This window comes from Octopus bimaculoides, chromosome 1, assembly GCF_046866305.1.
Source record: "Octopus bimaculoides isolate indiv1 chromosome 1, ASM4686630v1, whole genome shotgun sequence".
NCBI classification, from domain to species: domain Eukaryota; kingdom Metazoa; phylum Mollusca; class Cephalopoda; order Octopoda; family Octopodidae; genus Octopus; species Octopus bimaculoides.
Genome location: NC_142928.1, coordinates 150,184,030 through 150,207,402, shown reverse-complemented (window position 1 = coordinate 150,207,402; position 23,373 = coordinate 150,184,030). Strand labels below are relative to the sequence as shown.

The 23,373-nt window shown below is 35.7% G+C and overlaps 1 protein-coding gene across 13 annotated transcripts in view; it reads left to right on the top strand.

Annotated features, from left to right (window-relative positions):
* LOC106881254 (sodium-independent sulfate anion transporter-like) overlaps window positions 1-23,373 on the top strand; it is a 169,609-nt gene that overhangs the window by 63,704 nt on the left and 82,532 nt on the right. For all 13 annotated transcript variants that reach the window (XR_016243648.1, XM_089359812.1, XM_089359801.1 and 10 more), the window contains 5 exons: window positions 448-629; window positions 1,504-1,576; window positions 8,431-8,481; window positions 10,685-10,745; window positions 12,585-12,640. Coding sequence is in view for 12 of the 13 variants with exons in the window: in XM_089359812.1 (XP_089215938.1) it covers window positions 448-629; window positions 1,504-1,576; window positions 8,431-8,481; window positions 10,685-10,745; window positions 12,585-12,640 (423 nt within the window). In the remaining variant the exon portion in view is untranslated. The remainder of the gene's footprint in view (window positions 1-447; window positions 630-1,503; window positions 1,577-8,430; window positions 8,482-10,684; window positions 10,746-12,584; window positions 12,641-23,373) is intronic.

Here is a 23,373-nt window from a genome sequence, read left to right as displayed (position 1 = left end):
GCACTGCACAGATGTTTTTACATAACACCACACAGGCACTTTTATGTGGCACCACCATGAGTGCTTTTCATCACCAGAAGGACACTGGTCTTGTGCTTTTAAATAGATTAAGTCCACAAGAGATATTATTTCCAAATGAATACCAGAGTTAATTTGCATTTTTGCTATGGATTTGCATGAAGTATGTTACATGGATGGCAATTTTAATCAAATACAGTTTCTGCTGCATGTAACAGACTCTTAATATTCTATTGATTTGTAATCTTATTGAGATCAGTTTTGCTTTTCACCCTTCTAGAGTCACTCATATAAAGTACCAGTCGAGTCCTGGAATTATATATCCCTGTCATGCATCCTAGATATGAATGGAATTATAGCAGATAAAAGAACATGATTTAAGACTAGAATTTAGATTAAAAACAAAATTACTTTCTTCTTTATTTTTAGCTGCAAATGCAGTCATAGTAATATCAGCTACAGCAATATCTTATGCAGTAATAAGTCAAAATCCAGACAAAAGTGTATTTACTCTCACCAATGACATTCAAGAAGGACTGCCACCTTTCAGAATCCCAGATTTTTCAATCCATACCAAGAATGTCACTCGATCTACATCAGAAATTTTGTCTGTAAGTTTTTGTTGCGTAATTCTTTTTCGGATAAGTGAGTCTTGAAATAGTTAAATCTATAAATACTAGAATGTAAATACTGGGTTAAAAAAAAAAAAAGACATTTGGATAGTAACAGTCTATAGCTGCTCGAGGTTGGACATCTGTAAACATGACAAGGGTTCTACATTACAGGAGGTGTGGGTTCAAGTCCTACCAGCAGCCTTAGACGTTTTCTATTCAAAGTGTTTTTTTAACCCTATATTAAGATGCTTTAAGGCAGTAAGCTGACAGAATCATTATCATGCCAGGCAAAATGCTTAGTGGTATTTCTTCTGACTTTGCATTCTGAATTCAAATGCTACCAGGATTGACTTTGCCTTTCATCCATTTGGGATCGATAAAATAAGTACCAGCTGAGTACTGGGGGTTGATGTAATCAACTTACCTCCACTCTTAAAACCGCTGGCCTTGTGCCAAAATTTGAAATCATTTATGAGATGCAATATTTAGAGGTTTAATTGCTTCAAGATTCACTCTTCCAAAACATAATTATTTCATGTTCTTCAAGTTTCTAAATTCTTATTTTTGTTGCATGTTTTTTTCTTAAACAAAAATTAGAATATGTAATGTAATTTTCACTCAGTTGAAGTTCTTACATTTGATACCTTAAATAATTAAATATTAATGCTGAACAGCAATGCCATAGGCTTGGGAACAGGGGGTGCAAGAGATGCAGGTGCACCCACTAAAATCTTTTTTTTAGATGGAGGTCAATAAAAGCACTTTGAACCTTTTGGGTTGGGCCTTGATTTGCACCCCTTAACCAAATTTTGTTCTCCCACTTATGAACAGTGATCTTTAGCTGACTGCTATTATTGTTTATCTCTTTCAGGATATTGGACCCGGGTTCATTATTATACCAATTCTTGGAATTCTTGAAACTATTGCAATTGGAAAAGCATTTGGTAAGAGTTTAAACTAGTTTCTTAGAAATGTAAATAATATTTATGGAGGAAAAGTAATAATGAGCATGCTAGCCTAGCATGGAAAGCGGACGTTAAACGATGATGATGATGATATAACAGCCACTATATTAGCCACGAGGGCCTTCTGTATAATACAAAAACCTTTTACACAAAAGGGATTTCAAAAAAACGTGGTGATTGTATCATTATCATCATCATTTAGCTCTTTAGCATTCTGATTACTTTCTCAAATGTAATGCTTATTTAATTCACGTTCATATGAATTTGTCCTACTTTACTTTGTAGCTTTGAGATTTCAATAATGGCATCATCATTATCATTTAACATCTGGTTTGACCAGAGCTGGTAAGCTGGAAGGCTGCACCAGACTCCAGTCTGATTTGGCATGGTTTTCTACAGCTGGATGCCCTTCTTAACGCCAACCACTCTGAGAGTGTAATGGGTGTTTTTACATGCCACCAGAATGGGTGCCATTTGCGTGAATGGGTGCCATTGCGTGCCATTTGAGAATAACATTGTAGGGTAAGTGTGAGAGATCAGATATGGTCAGTTTGAAGATAAAACAGGCATATTATTTTGGTGGGATATGGCTGGTTTAAATGCTAAAGGATTAAACTCCATGTTAACTTGAGTTGGATAGTTTTATCAGATCCAATTAACCCAAGCACTACATCGTCCTCCAATATCTGCTTTGACGTGGTTTCTATGGCTGGATGCCCCTCCTAACAACAACCACTTTATAGTGTGTACTGGGTGTTTTTTTTGTGCCACTAGCACTAGTGAGTTTATGAACCCTGAATGGGAAGTGGGTGTTGGCTTTATGCTAGGAGATAAATGGTTAAAGTATGAGAGAAGGGGGACAGAGCATGTTGTCTTTGCAGAGGGACTACATGGCCACTCACATTTAGAAGAGAAGATGAGAATGGTCAGGTGGAGCTGCAAGGAAATAAATAGTGATAATACGGTGTCCAGGTGACCCCTCAAGATACAAGACAAGTAAAAGCAAGGAAAAAGCAAAAAAAGTAATACAACATGAAAAAGGGGTTAAAAACTAAAGATATAAAAGTATAACAAAAGTACCCTATCTATAAAGGAGGATGAGAAACCACTACCACCATGTAGATCAGTGGTTCTCAACCAGTGACTATACTGCCCTTGGGGATCCATATAAGATTTTATTATTAAAATTTATCTGCAATAAATCAGTTATAATTTTACAACACACAAAATATTTTATCAATTTTTCTCATACAATTCCTAATAATTAATTATAAAGAAATATATGATTTGTTAAGCATTGAATGGCCAGGAGGGTTCACCCAAGTAAAATAAGAATCAAAGGGGTCCATAGGTAAAAAATGGTTGAGAAACACTGATGTAGATAGAAAGCATCAGGGTACACCATTATACCTCTCAGATTCTGCTTCAGGTCCTCTTTCCTATCTCTTCTAAGTGCAAACCTACAAACTGAATTCAAGTAACACTGATTGTACAAATTGGATACATTTTTCATCAAATTTGCTCAAAGGCAGTACCTGTTACTCCATTCACACCTTATGCTTCAAGTTGTATTTGAAGAAGTTAATGAGGAGTTGATCAGACCGATAGAGAGCTGCCCTAAAACCCTTCAAACACATCTACCTGTACAACTACCTTGACCATAGCCACAAAACAGAGAAAAACTGCTGACTTTTTGCCAAAGGAGTTCTGTAGAGTGATCTCTACTAGGGACTCTATCAATAGCCCTTCCTAAACACAGTAAATGTTGTTCAAAATAATGATAATAACTGCTGGTTCTTTGCCAAAGGAGTTCAGCAGAGTGATCTTTATGAGGGACTCTATCAATAGCCTTTCCTAAACTCAGTAACTTCTGTTCAAGATAATGGTAATAACTGTTTCTAGCATAAGCACATATTCTAAAATTAGAGGGATGAGATTAATCAATACTATTGACCCCAACACATGACTGGTATTATATTTATTGACCTTAGAGGGATGAAAGTCACAGTTAACTTCAGCAATATTAGAATTCAAAATATAAAATTAATGGTAATAATCACTAAAAGAAAAGATGGTGACAGAACTATATTAGTATTATCAGTGTAGTGGAATGAAGCCAATAGCTATGATAGACAAACTAGCTCACATAAGACAAACATGTTTTTTAAACATGCCAGTTTTCATGCCCAGTTATAAATATACATTACTGGACACCTTTTGTATATTTAGTCATTCTTTCATTTAAGTGCAGGTGTGGCTGCAGTAAAAAGCTTGCTTTCTAACCACATGGTTCTGGGTTCAGTTCCACTGCATAGCAGCTTGTACAAGTGTCTTTTACTATAGCCTCAGACCAACCAAATGCTTGTGAGTGGATTTGACAGGCAGAAACTGAAAGAAGCCAGTCATGTGTGTGTGTGTGTGTGTGTGTGTTTCACCACCACTTGACAACCGGTGTTGGTGTGTTTACGTCCCCATAATTTAGCAGTTTGACAAAAGAAACTGATAGAATAAGCACCAGCCTCTAAAGTACTAGAGTCGATTCATTTGACTAAAATTCTTAAAGGCAATGCCCCAGTATGACCACAGTCTAATGATTGAAGCAAATAAAAGATAAATGATACATTTCACTCAATGCAGGAAGTCTTACCTCACTGCACAATTAGTTTTAATTAGCCTTTTCATTGATGCTTACTGCATTAATAAATATGTAAACATCAGACAATATTGTAGTTTGACCTAAGTTGTAATAATAGAAACAAAGTAAAGAACTAGCTTAACTATTGTTTTACATGCAGACGGTCTCTAAATAAATCGTTTCATTGATGATATTTTTTTAAAGCCTGTAATTAGTTCAGAAATACAAAAAAATGTCAACGTAATCATTGGCATTCAGTTTCAAAACGTTGCTGAGGAATTAATATAATTATCTCCCTTGAAACATCAACATTAAATCTATTCGCAGTCTTTTTGTCAGTTTAAATTCACCAATTAAGTCTGGTAAATTCTATTACCGACCTACCTGATTCAATTCTATCTAAATTGTTCATATATAGGTTACAATCTCAATGAAGATCTCGCAAGATGAATAAAATTATGAATATCAGAACAATAAATATAATCTTTTTTATATTTTAGTTGTTTGAGTCATTTGACTGTGGCTATGCTGGGGTACTGCCTTAAAATTTTTAGTCGAATGTATCGATCCCAGTACTTATTGTTTTTTTTTTGTTTTTGTTTTTAAGCTTGTACTTACTTTATCATTCATTTTTGCTGAACTTCTAAATTACATGGACGTAAACACACCAGCACCTGTTGTCAAGTGTTGGTGGGGACAAACACAGACACAAAGACACACACACATAGATATACATATATACGATGGGCTTCTTTCAGTTTCCGTCACAAGGCTTTGGTCAGCCCAAAACTATAGTAGAAGACACCTGCCCGAGGTGCTATGCAGTGATCCTGAACCATGTGGTTGGGAAGCAAACTTCTTACCAAACAGCCATGACTGCACCTAGATATAGATAGACAGACAGACAGATAGATAGATGGAGATAGATAGATAGATAGGTGCTGGAACACATACACACTAACAGATATATATATTTTTTTTTCTTTTACTTGTTTCAGTCATTTGACTGCGGCCATGCTGGAGCACCGCCTTTTAGTTGAGCAAATCGACCCCAGGACTTATTCTTTGGAAGCCTAGTACTTATTCTATCGGTCTCTTTTACCAAACCGCTAAGTTACGGGGACGTAAATACACCAGCATCGGTTGTCAAGCGATGATGGGGGGGGGGGGACAAACACAGACACACAAACATATGCACATACACACACACACACACACACACACACATATATATATATACATATATACGACAGGCTTCTTTCAGTTTCCGTCTACCAAATCCACTCACAAGGCTTTGGTCGGCCCGAGGCTATAGTAGAAGACACTTGCCCAAGGTGCCACGCAGTAGGAATGAACCCGGAACCATGTGGTTGGTAAGCAAACTACTTACCACACAGCCACTCCTGCACCTATATATCTATCTATCTATCTATATATATATATATATATATATATATATATATATATATATATATATATATATATATATATATATATATATATATTGAGACCCTTCTAAATATCCTGATTATATTAAAATAAATTGAAATGCATGTGTTGTCTACTTGTTAGCAATATAATCATGAATGGATTAAAATGTAAGCTACACTCATTCGACTTTGGATGGTGGTGTAATGACTGCTATCTTTTCTATAGACTCCTCTAATTTTATTGGAAATTTGGTAAAGATTTCTGTGTTTTAAATACCCGAATACCAGCTTAAAGCCATGGTACAGCTGCTGCAACAACAGTTACTAAACATTATACAGTACTCAATGAGACTTTCTGAATATAGGCATTGAGCATTTTAAAATGTGATGTTTAAAAAGAATAACAGTTCCTAATCATGTTATACATGTTTGTAAGTATACATACATACACACAGCCATGCACATGCATAATATATGTTAATATATACATATTTGAAGAAAAGCAACAAAAATGCATTAGGTTATAGCAGTACGTACGTTTCGTACAAACTTCATTTATTTATGTAGTGAGAACACCACATAAGATGTGCAATGAAAATGTACTTCTCAGCTGCATAATGGAAATTCATTTCAGAAAGTCATTTTGTAGATGTGTGCATAGACTGTTGATTAACAGCCCAGTCAAGATGGTATTTTCTTCATCTCCTACTCTTGTATTTGCACACATCTACAAAATGACTTTCTGAAATAAACTTCCATTATGCAGCTGAGGAGTAGTACATTTTCATTGCACATCTTAGGTGGTGTTCTCACTACATAAATAAATGAAGTTTGTATGAAACGTATGTATTGCTATAACCTAATACATTTTTGTTGCTTTTCTTCAAATTTTATTCACCAAATCTCTTGATTTTGTTTTTGGTTTTTAACCTACCAAATTCTGGTGCCTCAAACATTTTAAATACCACATTTAATCTTTTGATTAAATCTATATATATATATATATATATATATATATATAACGTAAGTGAAGGAGAAAATGAAATTCACAAGATTCTTTATTAATCACTACACTTGTAGTGACTAATAAAGAATCTCATGAATTCCATTTTCTCTTTCTCCCATGTGTTATATACTCAACATGAAAGAATTCCTGAAGTAAATCTAGTGGCACTTATATCCATACTGTTTATGACATCAGGTAGCCAAAGATAGTGGACATACTTTAAACAGTATACTACCAGGTGTATACCCAAATTTAAAATTATTATTTATATACATATATATATTATAAGCAAATACAATCATTCATCAACAGGTGCTTGCGTAGTATACTTAAAATCAGATGGCCCAAACATGTAAGCAATATGGAGCTATGGCAAAAAACGAATCAAGTTTTGATTAGGGTGCAAATATTTAAGAAAAAGTGGAAGTGGATTGGTAGCACAATTAGAAAGGACCCACCAAATGCAGCGAAAAGTGCTTTACAGTGGAATCCGGATGGATATAGAAAAAAAGGTAGGCCTAAGAACTTGTGGCGTAGATCAACACAAAAGGAACTAGAGAAAGGGGGACATTCATGGCAGAGTATAAGTACAGAAGCGAGAAATTATGCGACATGGAATTCAATTATAAGTGGCCTATACTCCGCATTGGAGGGTTAAAGGCAAGAAGAAGAATATATTATTGTCATCGTCATCATTATCATTGTTTTACTTCTTGTCTATGTTGGTACAGGTTGAACAGGTGCTTTTGAACCAGTTTCTTTTCAGGATGGATGCCCTTCTTGACACCAATGTTTCCAGTTAATCTTTTGGTCATCGGTAAAATAAAGTACTAGTCATGTACTGGGGATCACTGGTATTAACTAACCCCTTCCCTCAAAATTGTTAGCCTTGTGTCTAAATTAAAAACCATTGTTGTTGTTTTTGTTGGTGCTGTTGTTGTTGTTGTTGTTGTGGTGGTGGTGGTGGTGGTGGTGGTGGTGTTGGCAGCGGTATCATTATTATTATTATTATTATTATTAAGCAATGAGCTGGTAGAGTTTTTTGTTAGTGTGTCAGATAAAATAATTTGTAGTATTTGTTCCAGCTCTTTTATGTTCTGGGTTCAAATTCCACTGAGGCTAACATTGCCTTTCATCCTTTCAGGCTATTAAATAAATACTCTCACCTCCAAAATTGTTGGCCTTGTGCCAAAATTGAAACCATTATAATTATTATCATTATTATTATTATTATTATTATTATTATTATTATTATTATTATTATTATTTAAGGTGGCGAGCTGGCAGAATCGTTGCATGCTGGACGGAATGCTTAGCAGTATTTCGCCCATCGCTACGTTCTGAGTTCAAATTCCACTAAGGTCAACTTTGCCTTTCATCCTTTCGGGGTTGATAAATTAAGTACCAGTGAAATACTGGTGTCAATGTAATCGACTTAATCCCCTTCCCCAAGCTGCCTTTGTGGCAAAAAATTTGAAATCATTATTATTATTATTAAGGCAGTGAGCTGGCAGAATCGTTAGTACACCTGGCAAAATGCTTAGCAGTATTTCATTCATCCTTACATTCTGGGTTCAAATTCTGCTGAGGTTGACTTTGCCTTTCATCCTTTCATGGTTGATAAAAGAAATACAAGTCAAGCATGAGGGTTGATGTAACTGATTTACTCTACTCCCCTGAAATTACTGGTCTTGTGCCAAAATTTGAAATCATCATCATCATCATCATCATTATTATTATTTTTTTTTTTTTTAATTTGCAGCTCGTAAAAATCATTATAAACTTGATCCAACTCAAGAATTCATTGCCTTAGGTAAGTTCAGTAAGTTTCAATAGAATTCTATGTAAACTGTTGTTTGTAGATTTGGTGCAGTGTGTCAGACTATATATATACTTTTCAGTTTATAGTTCAATGCCTTTTCTGTTGTAAGTTCAAATCCCCACTGCTTTTATTCTTCCAGAATTGTTTTTATTTTACTCCCGGTCACCCTGATGTGGTAGACCCATAATCAAAAGCATTCCAACCATGGCCATTTTGCATATTTCTTTGAAACAATGCAACAAGAGCTATGTTATGTAATGTAACCCTCTTCTACAAGACAGAAGTGTGTGACTTGAGGAAGATTGATTTTCTCATTTTATATTGCAATTTATGAACAACAGTGTTGATAGTCCCAGGTGCATTCCAGAAATTTTGAGACTTTTGCAGGAGAGATATTCATTAATTTCAAAGAAGGATCTTCTGACTTCATTGCACATGTTGCTGCACTCCAGCCACTTTGTGAAGACCCTATGGAAGTTCTTCAAGGTGAAGGCGTCCAGGACCCTTGAAACAGCCTCCATTTTCTCAGTGTTTTCAAAATGATTGCACCCGAGGTTTTTTTCAGTTTGAGGAACAACCAAAGGTCACAGGGAGCAAGGTCTGGACTGTAGGGAGGTTGAGGAACAGTTTTGATACCATTTCTGCCAAGTAGTTGGTGTCCACAATGGAATTGTGAACTCATACATTGCTCTGATACATGTTCCATTGATCCAAGTGGGAAAGCTTTGGCCCTTTGTAATGAAATCTCTTCTTGAATTCTCTCAAAACCTCTACAAAGTACTCTTTGTTGACTGTCTGACCAAAGGTAACCCAGTGGATGTAGATGATGCTCTTGCTGTCAAAAAAAAAAGGGGTGTCATCATGATTTACCTTGCCTGGCCTCTTATGTCTGTGAAAAACAGCGGCTTGGCTCATACAAATGAATCCATAAGCAGTCTTGAGTATTTCATAAGTCTCTGTGGTATTTTAGCCTAGTTTAACATAAAACTTTATTGCATGGTGAGCTTCCAAATTACGTTCATGTCCTGAGCGCATTCTGTAAACTAGTCAGCTGTGACAAGCAGTGTTTAGTAGGGTGTGTTCAAAGTGCTGTTACAACATTCTCTTTCAATCTGGAATATAAAAAGTTTGGCAGGTCAGCTTATTAGATATATAGTAATGATATATTAATATTACATTACTCTTGGACATTTATAACTGCCTCTCCTAAAATAGTCTCAAAACTTCTGGAATGCACCTCATGCTATTGTGAGAGTGACTACAGACTGTGCATCTTGAAATGAACAAATACCACAAGGTATTTTTGTTCAACTGTGCTGATTTATTTATTTATTTATTTTTAACAATGTTTACATCTGTGACCAATATACAATAGTGAACGATTAACACATACAAGCACACACAAAGATGTGTGTGTACCTGTCGTTAATGTATATATAGGGTAGGGATATATGTATATACAGATGTGTGTATATGTATGCATATGTTAAATACAAATAAATCATGTATAGAATTATATTTACTGAAAGTATTCAAGGTACAGGAGTGGCTGTGGAGTAAGTAGCTTGCTTACCAACCACATGGTTCCGGGTTCAGTCCCACTACGTGGCACCTTGGGCAAGTGTATTTTATACTATAGCCTCAGGCCGGCGAAAGCCTTGTGAGTGGATTTGATAGATGGAAACTGAAAGAAGCCCATTATATATGTGTGTGTGTGTATGTTTGTGTGTCTGTGTTTGTACCCCCACCATTGCTTGACAACCGGTGTTGGTGTGTTTACATCCCCGTAACTTAGCAGTTCGGCAAAAGAGACTGATAGAATAAGTACTAGGCTTACAAAGAGTAAGTCCTGGGGTCGATTTGTTTGGTTAAAGGCAGTGCTCCAGCATGGCCACAATCAAATGATTGAAACAAATTAAAGAAAGTCATAATTTTTTAGCAAAAATAAACAATAGATAAATAAAAACAAGTTTAGAAAATGTAAATATGTAAATAATAACCTAATTCCAAGATCTAAAGCTGATCATGGCAGTAGATGAGGTAACCTTCAGGCTATTCCTCAATATTGCTTTGATTTTCTATAGAAATAAGGCTTCAGTGCCATAACTTCTCATTTTCCCTCATCCCTTATAATAAAGTACTGTCAAAAGAAACCAATGAATTTTACTTCAAATAATTCTTTTTCCTTTTTCAGGTGCAGCAAATGTTTTCAGCTCCTTTTTTTCCTCCTACCCAGTCGCAGGCAGCTTTTCAAGGTAGTTCCAGCTTTTTTTTTTACTGTTCTGAAAATTTAATGTCACTTCATTAACTATAAGGAAACAAGCACCCACTACACTCTCGGAGTGGTTGGCGTTAGGAAGGGCATCCAGCTGTAGAAACTCTGCCAAATCAGATTGGAGCCTGGTGCAGCCATCTGGTTCACCAGTCCTCAGTCAAATCGTCCAACCCATGATAGCATGGAAAGCGGACGTTAAATGATGATGATACCTTCTACAGAAAATAAAGCATCTGTTATTGTTAAACTTAAAAGTTACCTTATTAAGTCATATGAGAGACATTGTATGTACCATTTTGAGGCAGAGAAAAGCAATTGGTTCGATGATAAGATAAGATAATAGATATGTCATTAGAATACCATTTATGGGCCTACTGCTCTGTTCTGTCTCAAATTGGCACTTATAATGTCTGATATCATATCATGTTGAAAATCTCTGTAAGTTAATACATTCAGAGTTAAAAGTTATTATTTACTAAATTATCTTGAATTGCAAGGCAGCATTCAACATTGTTTGTTTAGGTTTTAAGTACAGGGTGATTCAAAAGTCTCCATACATAGGGAGAATTTATTTTTTTTATAAGAGACAGTTTATAAGATCCCCTAGATCCTCTGATCTGACCCTTCTCGCTTTCTATCTTTGGGGACATTTGAAAGGCATGATGTATCGTGGAAAGATAAAAGGCATAAATGATTTGAAGGAACACATCGCCAACTCCTTTGCACACAGATCACCAGATGTGCTATTACGATGCTATTACCCCACTCACAGTGAATGAGGTAAACGTATTGCAATGTGTATTCAAAACAATGGTAACCATATAGAGCCTGTTAAAAAAAAACTGTTCTTATAAACTGTTTCTTATAAAAAAAGATAAATTGTTCCTATGTATGGCAATTTTTGAATCACCCTGTTGATAAGAGACAATCCTGCATACATAAATCTTAGGTTTTAACTTGTCACAAGCTTACAGCCTCATTAAGCCAGAACTTGTCCCAGTTTCTATGATGTGTAAGTGGCCAAAAATACAATAGTACCTTCTGAACAGGATGACATTCTGTTGCTGGATTAATCCCCAGGTACCATTGGTAATTATTTTCATTTGAGTGAACTGGAGTAATGTGAAATGAAGTGTTTTGCTCAAAAACACTATGTACCATCCAGTCTGGGAATCAAAACCACAATTTTATGATTTGAGTTCAATACCTTAATCTTGAGGCCATGTGCCTTCATGCATGTCCACATAGATATATACACAGAACAAGTATCTTTCCCAGAAATTCCTGGTATCCTATTTCCTGTTGTAGGTAAGATGAAATAATGTAAAAATCATCATCATCATCATTTAACACCTGTTTTCCATACTGGCATAGGTTGGACAGTTTGACTGGTGCTAGTCAGCCAGAGAACTGTGCAGGCTGAAGTGTCTGTTTGGCATGGTTTCTACAGCTGGAATCCCTTCCTAATGCCAACCACTTTACAGAGTGTACTGGGTGCCTTTTACATGACACCAGCACAAATTCATTCTGTGTGGCACCAACATGAGTGCATTCTATATGGCACCAGCACAAGTGCATTTTATGTAATGTAAAATAACTAACCTCTTCACTAATAATCTGGTGTTTGAAGTGTAAGTTAACAAAAAGGTTCTTCCTTAAAATAATGATACAAAGTTTTCATGTGGATTGGTATTGATAAAGTAAAGGAATCAGCTGGAGTGTAATGTTGATGAGTTAAGAGTGAGGGAGATGTTGCTCTTTTTTTATTCCTTTCTCATATGTATTCAACATTGCTCCATTTCTTTGCTCTTCTTCACAGAACTGCCATAAATTCTCAGAGTGGTGTGAAAACTCCCTTCAGTAACGTTATTACAGGTTAGTCCTATGTTTTCTTATTTTGTTATGCATGAGTATGTGAATAATGATAAGAAGAAGAAGAATATTTTCTATTATAGGCACAACGCCTGAAATTTTTGGGGAGGGGACTGGTCGATTACATCAACCCCAGTGTTTCACTGGTACTTAGGTTACTGACCCCAAAAGGATGAAAAGCAAAACCAACCCTGGCAGAATTTGAACTCAGAGGGTAGTGGCAAATGAAATACCACTAAGCATTTCAGCTGGCATGCTAACGATTCTGCCAGCTCTCCACCTTAATAATAAGAAGAAGGAGGAGGAGGAGGAGGAGGAGAAGAAGAAGAAGAAGAAGAAGGTTTCAAATCTTGATACAAGGCTAACAATTTTTTGTGGGTGGGGCGCTGTCAGTCAATTACATCGATTCAATCTTTGACTGGTACTTTTTTTGTTGACCCTTGCAACTCAGAACAAAATGAGCCTGCAGAAACACTGTTAGGCATTGTGTCTCCAATCTGCTAATGGTATTGCCTGCTCATTTTTATACTGCAATGGTATTTTTAACATGGCTCATTACAACTTGCTTCGCAAAGACTGCTTTAATTGGTTCTTGAGTAGTGACACTGATAGCAGAGCCAGAGGTTTGTTACTTCATGTGGAGGAGGTGGTTACTCAAGACCAGTTCTAATCCAGTGCAAAATCAAGGAAATCATATGTACATTGCAGCCAATGAAAGGTTTTCCTATTAATCTCTGGGTAACTGAAATCACCAGTAATGAAAACAGGTGATTGTTTCCCTAGATGAAGCTCTGAGGATGTCAAAAAGTAGTGTGTCTTAGTTGTGGTTCGTAGTGATGATAAACAACTAGTAGTATTGACTTATGTATATAAATGTTACAGAAAATTACCTCTTGTTGTGATTGGTTCGAATCATCACAAGGAATTGCCACAAAACTTCAGTGAACATACTCCATCACAACACCCCCACAGCAATTAACCCTTTCGTTACTGTATCTATTTTGAGATGTTCTGTGTTTCTTTCAATTACTTTAAATACAACAAAGAATTTAGTAAAATAACTTAGTTATCACTCAGCTAGTGTTAGGAACATAAATTGTGACTAAGGTTTGGTAGAAGATTTTAATTCAAAACTGATGAAAACAAGACATTTGTACTACAGAGCCAGAGCCGGTTTCAGCTGGGTTGGTAACAAAAGGGTTAAATCAGTCTTTGTAATGCAAGTTGTTGCCAGCCTTGCTAAAACTACCATTGCAATACGAAGAATATTCCCATAGTTCCATAATGGTAATGAAATCAGGGTCAGTGCCTTTAACATGAGAGTCAAAAAGGTGGAGCTTGTTACATAAACTGCAGGCATTTAAAAACAGTGATTTGTATCAAGTTTCAAGCTTATCATGATTCATAGAGGATGGCATATTGTTCTTGTTTGGTTTCCCGGGGTTTTTGCATTGCTGCAAAGATCTCATACTTATCCCCTACAGCTAGTTCAATTAAGGTAATGTAGAATTTAAGTGTTCTATTCAGGCACACAATGAAACTTCAGCAGTAAAAGGGAATTCAAAGCCCTTCAGATCATAATCAATACATTTACCAAATGCATCTGTGTGTGTGTGTGCATGTTCATCAATATGTGTGTATATGTTAGTATTTTTAAAATATTTGATAAAGGGAGGGGAATGCCTATAAAGCACCCCCTCCATCACTGAGCCTGATGGGGAAAATCAATATCCACTTTAAATTTAAAACAACCAGATGTCAGCTTTTTCTTTTTTCTTTTCTCTTTATTTTTTTTGTAAAACTCACTTAAGGAAAATTAATCACACTGATTATCATCATCATTTTCCTCCCTGTCATCATCATCATTGCATCATCATCATTTTATGTAACTATTTGGTTAATAGATATTTAAGTTAATGTGTCAATAATCTCCTATATGTTCCTATGTGTATGTATGTATGTGTACAAGTTTGTAGGTATGAGTGTGTGTATGTATATATATTTATATACATGTGTATGGTTAGTTTTGTTAGAGGTTAAAATAACCATCTAAGGGATACAAGTATCCATTACACTACCAGTATATCACCTATATTTAACCATGGGCATATATGTTTATACATATATATATGTATATATACATATAAATCAATATATGTATGATTATAATGGTATATATATATATATATATATATATATATATATGTGTGTGTGTGTGTGTGTGTGTATACAAATATGTATGTATGTGTGTGTGTGTCATGTAAAAAGCACTAAGTCCACTCTGCTAAGTAGTTAGGAAGGGCATCCAGCTGCAAAAATCCTGCCAAAACAGTCACAGAAGTCTGGGGCAGGCTTCTGTCCCACCCATGCCAGCATGGAGGGTAGACATTAAACGATGATGATAAATATATATATATATATATATATATATATATATATATATATATATATATTAAAGATAAACAAAACTGAAAATGCCACTTTTTAAAAAATTGGGTGTTTTAATTAATTTGCATTACATGTTTCGTTTTTTTTGAAAAAAACCTAATGAAAAATGAGTAAAAAAGATGTGAGAAGAGAAGAGGGCTATTAATAAAATAAAATTGAAATTAAAATTAAGAATAACATTCATAGTTTACTGTTATTTCTTGCATGCGCACATGGTCCTTTCATTCTGGAGGCATGGTAAGTTCAACATGCCACCAATGTTGTCCAAGGCCGATGCCATTTGGCACCAGTGACATTACAACTCATTTCTGCTGATGAGTGAAGTAGATCAACATGAAATAAAGTGTCTTACTCAAGAACACAGCACACAGCCCAATCCAGGAACCGAACTCACTACCTTATATATATATATATATATACACACACGTCCATTATCACAGTAAATATATTCTCTTTAAAATATAAATCTAACTCAAGTAGCATTTATATGGAGTCTGCATGATTATGAAATAAATAATTCATAGTATAACGGTTCTATTTAACCCCCCAATTATCTTTTAATAAAACCTCAATTTATTAAACTATATTGTTATATCTAAGTTAATACATTATTCTGATAACACATGTATTTTGATAATATGTCTTAAACAAGGATTTGAACTATTAGAGGAAGATTAATAATTAAGCAGCAGTAACTGGAAATTTGCCAACTCTGAATATACTGTTTTTGTTGTTGTTTTTTATTTTGTTTTGTTTTTCTTATTTTTGTTTTGTTTTTTCTTTTTTTTTTCGAGTTGCATTTTCTAGGTGTAAATTTATTTTTTAAAAGTCACAAACGAATGGCCAGATCATTACAATGCTGGCCCCTATTTGTTCAAAGAGTCATCAGTTTGTATCTGTCGTTAATATGACCTTAATTTTCTTTTGGTCCCAGTTCATTTAGGTTTAATAGGTACCATGGTGCTGTCATATCTCGCTACTGTCTTGTATTGTATAGTTGATGTATTTTTTATAAGATGGAATGTTTAGATTTGAGGTACGTACCACTGCTGGTTTTAGCAGGTTAAGATACCACATAGTCTCATATACTAATATTCTTTGAAGTACAGTTGATATGTTTTGAAGTCAAGCTCATTTCTTAACCGATATATTTATTTCAATATCATTCTTTGTTTCCTGCCATAATCCCTACTCTTCTGTTGTTTTTTGTTGATCTCTAAAGATTGGCTCTTCATAACATATCACATTCTTGTACTCTCTGCCAAATGTTTTGTACTCTTTACTCTTTTCACCAAAAAGTCTAAATTAATTCTCTGATGACGTAGCTCTCTGCAAGTTTCCATATAAGGATAACTAGGTACAAGGTATCAGATTTTAGGGCTGTGGGAAAATTAATAGTGTAATCAGTTACAAAAATGAAAGGAAAGAGTTTCCACTTAGAATGACAGCACATCACAAACCAAAGAGCTTCTGCATGGTTTGGTTAACTTGCTAGAAATAAGAACCAAATCTCCTTTATATCACACCCATAACACCTAAAATAAAAGGACATACTGAATAATGTATTTTTGATTATGCCTAGATGAACGACGGCATGGTCACAGCTAGGATCCTTATTGATGAAGCTGATTTAGGTCTGATCAATGGCAACCATGTTACAAACATGTTTTGCTAAGAATGTATTTCTATATTACCATAATTTTCCTTCTATATAACCTATAAAGTGCAGAATCTGTGGACAAAACGGTGAAACCGTATGACATATTACCAGCCAATGTACGCCACTAGCCCAGAAGGAATATAAGAGACGTCACGACAATATAGTCAGGCTTGTCCATTGGACACTTTGCAACAAGTATGGATTTGACAGAGCAAAAAATTGGAATGACTACAAACCCAAAGGCATCATCGAAAATGATAATGCAAAGATCCTGTGGGATTTTATGATTCAGTGCGACCATGCGATAGAGAATAGGGAGCCAGGCATAGTCTTATTGAGAAAGACAACAAACTATGCTGGATCATAGATATAGCATGCCCAGCTGACAACAAGGTATGCAATAAGGAAGAAAGAAAAGTCGATAGATATGACAGGTTAGCTTGGGCAGTTAAGCAATTGTGGTCGATGAAAAAGGTGGTAGTAGTACCAATAATTGTCGGAGCCCTGGGAACAGTGAGCAAAAATCTCGAGAAGTACGTAGAACAAATAGGGACTGCAATACGGGTGGAGCATTTGCAGAAAACAGCACTGCTTGGAACTGCGCGAATACTCCGGAAGGTGCTCGAAAAATAAGAGGTGTTACCTTTGTCCACTGGTAGTGAACAGCTGACACTGTAGTATATCTCCAGCATTAGAAGCTGTGCAAAGGCAATAATAATATCGAAATAATAATAATAATTCTAATAATAATAATAATAATAATGATGATAATAATAATGACGATGATGATGATGATATAGTAATGCAGCAAAACAGAGGTTGTGAAGCTATAGATTTAGGATCTGGAAGTAGATATGGGGAACTTGAAACTTGCAACAAAGTCCATAAATAATTGGGATCTTGGGTGTGGTGATAGAAGTAATGATGCTAAATATTTAACAGTACAAGAATTCCAATTCCTAATGAAAACTTTGTGTATCCTTAAGACAAGATCCCTCCACATGCTGGAGTGTGTGTGTGTATGGAATATATACACATACACATTTGTTGTGTGTGTCTATGTGTGCACTGGGAGATGTTGATGTATACACTTACACACACACACACACGCATGCACGTGCAAATATTCAAGCAAGGAAAAGAAGGATGAAAAGGATGAAAAGAAGACGGTGATGATGAGGAGGAGGGGGAGGGGAGGAGGAATGCAGGTATAAGGAAATACATATACACATAGCATTGAGTATGTAGTTTATACGTGTCAGTATCCATAAATGCAAAGGTGTGTGTGTGTGTGTGCATGTGTGTGTGTGTGTGCGTGCGTGTGTGTGTGTGTGTGTGTACACGTGCATGTAAAAGTGTGTTTAAGCATTTGTATGTGAGGAAACATATATAAGAAAACTACTGACTTTTGAAAATAACAATACGTTATCCAAGCACCAATCTTTGTCAGAAGTTTTATATTATACAAAACATGAGGCCTTTTGCTTCACTTTGTATTATATTCTTTTTACAAGCATCTATTAATCTATTAATTGTCTCTGTATCTTTATTAAACTCCCTTGATGCCAACCTGTCTCAGACCACCCGGGTTCTAAGACATAAAAGCCATGTTGTAAAGTGTTTCTATTTAACCCTTCAGCATTCAGACAACTTTGTCGAGTGTAATGCTTATTTATTCAAATTATGTTGAGTTAATGATGTATTACCTTGTGGTTTCAAGATTTAAATGATTTGATTGTCTATCTTTAAAATAACATTGTAGGGTATGTGTGAAAGGTCAAATCTGGCTGACTTAAACTTAAAACAGGTAGAATATTTCGGCTGGATATAGCTGGTTTCAATAGTAAAGGGCTAACTTAAAACATTAGGGATAATGACTGCCTGTATAAGAAATGAGTCCCGCAAGGTAAAGTTGTCGCAACAAAGGTCACTGGCCATTCTTCATGGCAAATACCATCACAGTCATTACCATGGGGTATATCTGAGCACACTGTTTGCTCTAGGGTGTGTGGCTCATTGTCCTTTCCATCTTCAGCTGTTTTACCCACCCACCCCTGCTCTTTTTCTTTCCTTTCTTTTATCTTTCTTATCTCTCTTTTTTTCCAGTTTCTCTGTATTTAAATGTTATAAATAAATAAATTTATGATAATTTTTCAAGTAAGTGGAGGCATGGGAAGGTAGCATCATCAGAATATCAGAGACAATGCCTTTGTCGTATATCTCTTGGCTTGTTACACTCTGAGTTCAAATCCCACTGAAGTCAACTTTGCTTTTCATCTCTCTGGGCTTGATGAAATAAAGTACCAATCAAGTACTGAAGTTGATATAATTGATTATTCTATGCTCTAAATTTCAGATCTTGTGACTATGTTAGAAACAATTATTTAATTGCAAGTTTCAGAAGAAAAACAGAACATTTACTGATCAGGAGACTCAATAATAAAAGTATCAAATTATATTTGATTTGACTTGAGCTTTGAGTCTCAGCCATTCAGACATTAAAATGTTGAAATGCATAGAACGAAATGATTGGGCACAGCTGTTTGACCTTTGATGATCTGGCACAGCTAAATGGGACTTTCAACATGTTTTAGCAATATTGCATTTTGTCATTAGGAACAGAGAGAGAGAGAGAGAGGAGAGATACACACTAATGCTCACACACATAAACAGAGAGAGAGAGATTAAAACAAGAGAAGCATTGAAATGTCTAATGACAAATAAGTCAGCATTGAATCAGCAAGGCCAAATAAGCAACTCCAAAATGGCTATGCCAAATCATTTCTTACTCCTGAATTAATTTTTTAGTAATGTCAAAGTTAACTACTTTATTACAACTCACTTAAAATTATTTCCAATATGGACCAAAATACACAGACAATGTTTTACATTAGAAATATAGTCACAAAAGTATAATACTCTAGTTACAGGCTTGAAAGATAAAATAAAGCAACACTAAAAGCAACATTAAGATATTCCGAGTGAGAAATATCAACTAAAACAACCAGCATCCAACAGATGCGAGTTCAAACTACATTCAACTATCTTAATAGAAGTGTACAGTGGAAATATAGTCCTTAATTCAATTCACTGTGTCTGAAAAGAAAATGGGATTGTCACCACAAGAGGAATGCCTTTGATTATGGATCTACCCAGTGAAGGCCAATCCAAGTCTCAAGAACAATAACCAATAGATGATATTCTTGGTTACAGGTAAGTTCACCACCATCAATTCATTGCAGGAGAGTTCACCACCATCAATTCACTGTGAAGAAAGTTCACTATGAACTTTAGAGTTCGAAAATAAGTTTTTTTTTTATATTCTTTCACTGTGAACTTACTTCTCTGTAAACTTTCCTTGCGGTGAACTTTCCCTGCAATTAGTTGATGATGGTGAACTTACCAGACATGGATATTGTTAACTAGGCCTGCAGTTTTGGAAGGAACTGTAAAAGTTCTGCAAACATAGAAAAAAAAAAACTCTTTCACAGTTCAAATACAAGCAAATATAAATGGACAGTTTCTCTTGATCCTATAACTGTCAGGATACATAAGCTTTGACCTTGAGTGAAAATAAAATTTAGAAGAAAATCATTTAATAAGAATTTTGTGACTACTATATTTTGAGTCACCATGATCTCTTCTGTTTATTTTCTTGAACATAATTAAGGGTACACTCTGGCATCTCCACCACATCATCATCTTTATCTGTCTTTTGCTTTGATAACCTCAGTATCTTAAGCTGTGGCTTTCAGACATTAACCCAAAATATGTGTTCAATCAGTTAGTTGTAACTAAAAAGACTTGTCAGTCTGCCTTCTGGCACTACTCTATCCATTCCTATTCATTGATAGGGTAGCTCTGAATTTCCTCCTACTCAACCCATCCCTCTTTTATCCTTATTCTCTGATTCTCTTTCATTATTTACTGATACTACGCTTTCTCCTCTGCCCTTGCTATTACTTGGATTGGTACGTTCTTATCAACCTAAAGAAGGGACAAAGAACAAAGTTGACCTCAGCAGGAATTGAACTCAGACCACATAAAGTTGGAACAAATACCACAGAGTAATTTTCCAATACTTTGATGATTCTACAAATACCCCCACCTATGGACATGATTTGAATGTCTTTTCTCATAGATCTACTCAATCAGGGTGGAGGCGCAATGGTCCAGTGGTTAGGGCAGCGGACTCGCAGTCATAGGATCGCGGTTTCAATTCCCAGACCGGGTGTTGTGAGTGTTTATTGAGCGAAAACACCTAAAAGCTCCACGAGGCTCCGGCAGGGGATGGTGGCGAACCCTGCTGTACTCTTCCACCACAACTTTCTCTCACTCATACTTCCTGTTTCTGTCACACTGTCACGCTGAATATCCCCGAGAACTAAGTTAAGGGTACACGTATCTGTGGAGTGCTCAGCCACTTGCACGTTAATTTCACGAGCAGGCTGTTCTGTTGATCGGATCAACTGGAACCCTCGACGTCGTAAGCGACGGAGTGCCAACAACTCAATCAGGGCTAACACAGAACTAAACAACAATGACAGTAAAAATGTACAAGACATCATGTAAGTTCAGCATAATATTTTTGCCAAGAAGTTTTATGGGTGGAATTTCGATGATAGAACCTAATCTCCAGTCAGGGAGTTGCTCTTTTTGGTTCAAAATAGAAATAAAAGAAAACATAAAAAGGTGTTTATGTGTGCCTATGTGCATGAACATACTTTTTTTTCATAATCTTTTCATCTATATCTTTTCATATAACTAGTTTTGTACATGTTTATTTTTAAAAGGAGTTTCAAATTACTCTTGCATCCATTATATACTGACATCAAACAATAGATTCTTAGCAATTGCTTTTATAACATTTAAACTTCAGACGGAAATTAAAATATCTCCACTTCTTAAAGCTTATAGAAGTTTTTGTTTTTATTTTTTTGTTGTTGTTTTGTGTTAATAAATATAAGTCTAAAATATCATTTTCTTTCAAGTTTTATTTTTGTCATTATTGCTGTGCTATTGTTTGTGTTTGTAGTAACAGCTGTGTTAATTTGGTGTATTGCTGTTGTTGTTGTTGTTATCGTTGTTCCAATACCTCTTCTTTCCTACATGGGTTTTTGCCTACTATAAGTTTCAAGTTCAAAATTATGTCTCCCAAACAACATCCCAAATGATTACAGTGTCTCTTCTCTGCTGTTGTTGCAGTTGTTACTATTGTTGTTGTTGTTTAGCTTTGGTCAGATCTTGTGCAGAATAATCATCAAATGCACTCTAGCCATAACCGTCCTGTAGTTTATTTTGGACTTCAAGCTGGTGCCTGGTACAATCTGTAAATTGTTTGGTATTAAGAAAAGCAATCCAGATGTAGAAACTTTGCCAAAGCAGACACTGGAGCCCTTTGGTTAATTGGATCCTGTCAAAATGTCCAACCCATACCAGCACAGGATACAGACATTAAAGGATGATGATGATGGTGGTGGTGGCAGTGACAGTGGTAGCGGTTGTTTAATATGTCATTTTTTTTTTTTTCAAACTTGCAAAATGTGATTTGATTTCTAGCAGATTGATTGACCATGTAGAGGATCCTTCATTGCTTCATTCAAAAATTGATGATTTATAGGAGAGGAGAGTCCCTTAAATAAATAGGTAACTCCTCTTTCAAATTCACTCTTTCAAATGCATAGACATTTGCTTAAAATAACATATATTTTTACATTTATTTATTTAACAGTATTTAACAAATAGGTTTATTGTCAATTAAAAGATTTCGATTAAAAAACATATATAAAATCAAATTGCCCATAAAAAGTATTTGCTGTCCACGGACCCCCTGTCTTGTCCTTGCGGAATCCCTGTGGTCCGTGGACCACAGTTTGAAAACCCCTGCCTTAGACAACATTATTAAACGTGTCTCATTTTTAAAACTGCAGGGTGTACTTTGGAGGGAGATTTAGCTGCTATTTCTAGCTAGTCGACAAGGGTTTCATAGGCTCCTGTTGTTCTTATTGAATGTGGTGGTGGAGATGGTGCTATTAACAGTCATGATGGTGTACTGTTGCTTTGTTGCTGTTTAGCCCAAGGCCGAAATTGATCAAACAAACCTATGATCATTCCAACTTTCTTTTTTTTGTTTTTCTTTTACTCAGGCACAGTTTATCTAGGACTACATTATCCAATGTGTCCTGTTCTTTTTCTAAGCTGATAGGTTGTATGTAGAGGCTCCATCTATGGTTCCTTTTCATTATAGTTGTTGTGGTATTGTTTGCTGCTGCTGATTGTTGTTGTTGTTCTTGTTAGAATGGTGGTGGTGGTGGTGGTGGTAAGGGAAAGGTATGGTGATAGCTGGAAGGGGCCAGTGTTATGTCAGTATTACTATTGTCATAAGGGAGGGGTTGTATTGTCTTTGGTATTGGCGATGGTGGTGGTGGTGGTGGTGGTGGTGTGATGTTGGTTGTGCTGTTGCTGGTGGTAGTGGTGAGGATGTAGTAGTAGTAGTAGTAGTACCAGTATGTAGTGGTGGTAGTAGTAGTAGTAGTAGTAGTAGTAGTAGTAGTAGTAGTAGTACTAGTATGTAGTGGTGGTGGGAGTAGTAGTAGTAGTAGTAGTAGTAGTAGTAGTAGTAGTAGTT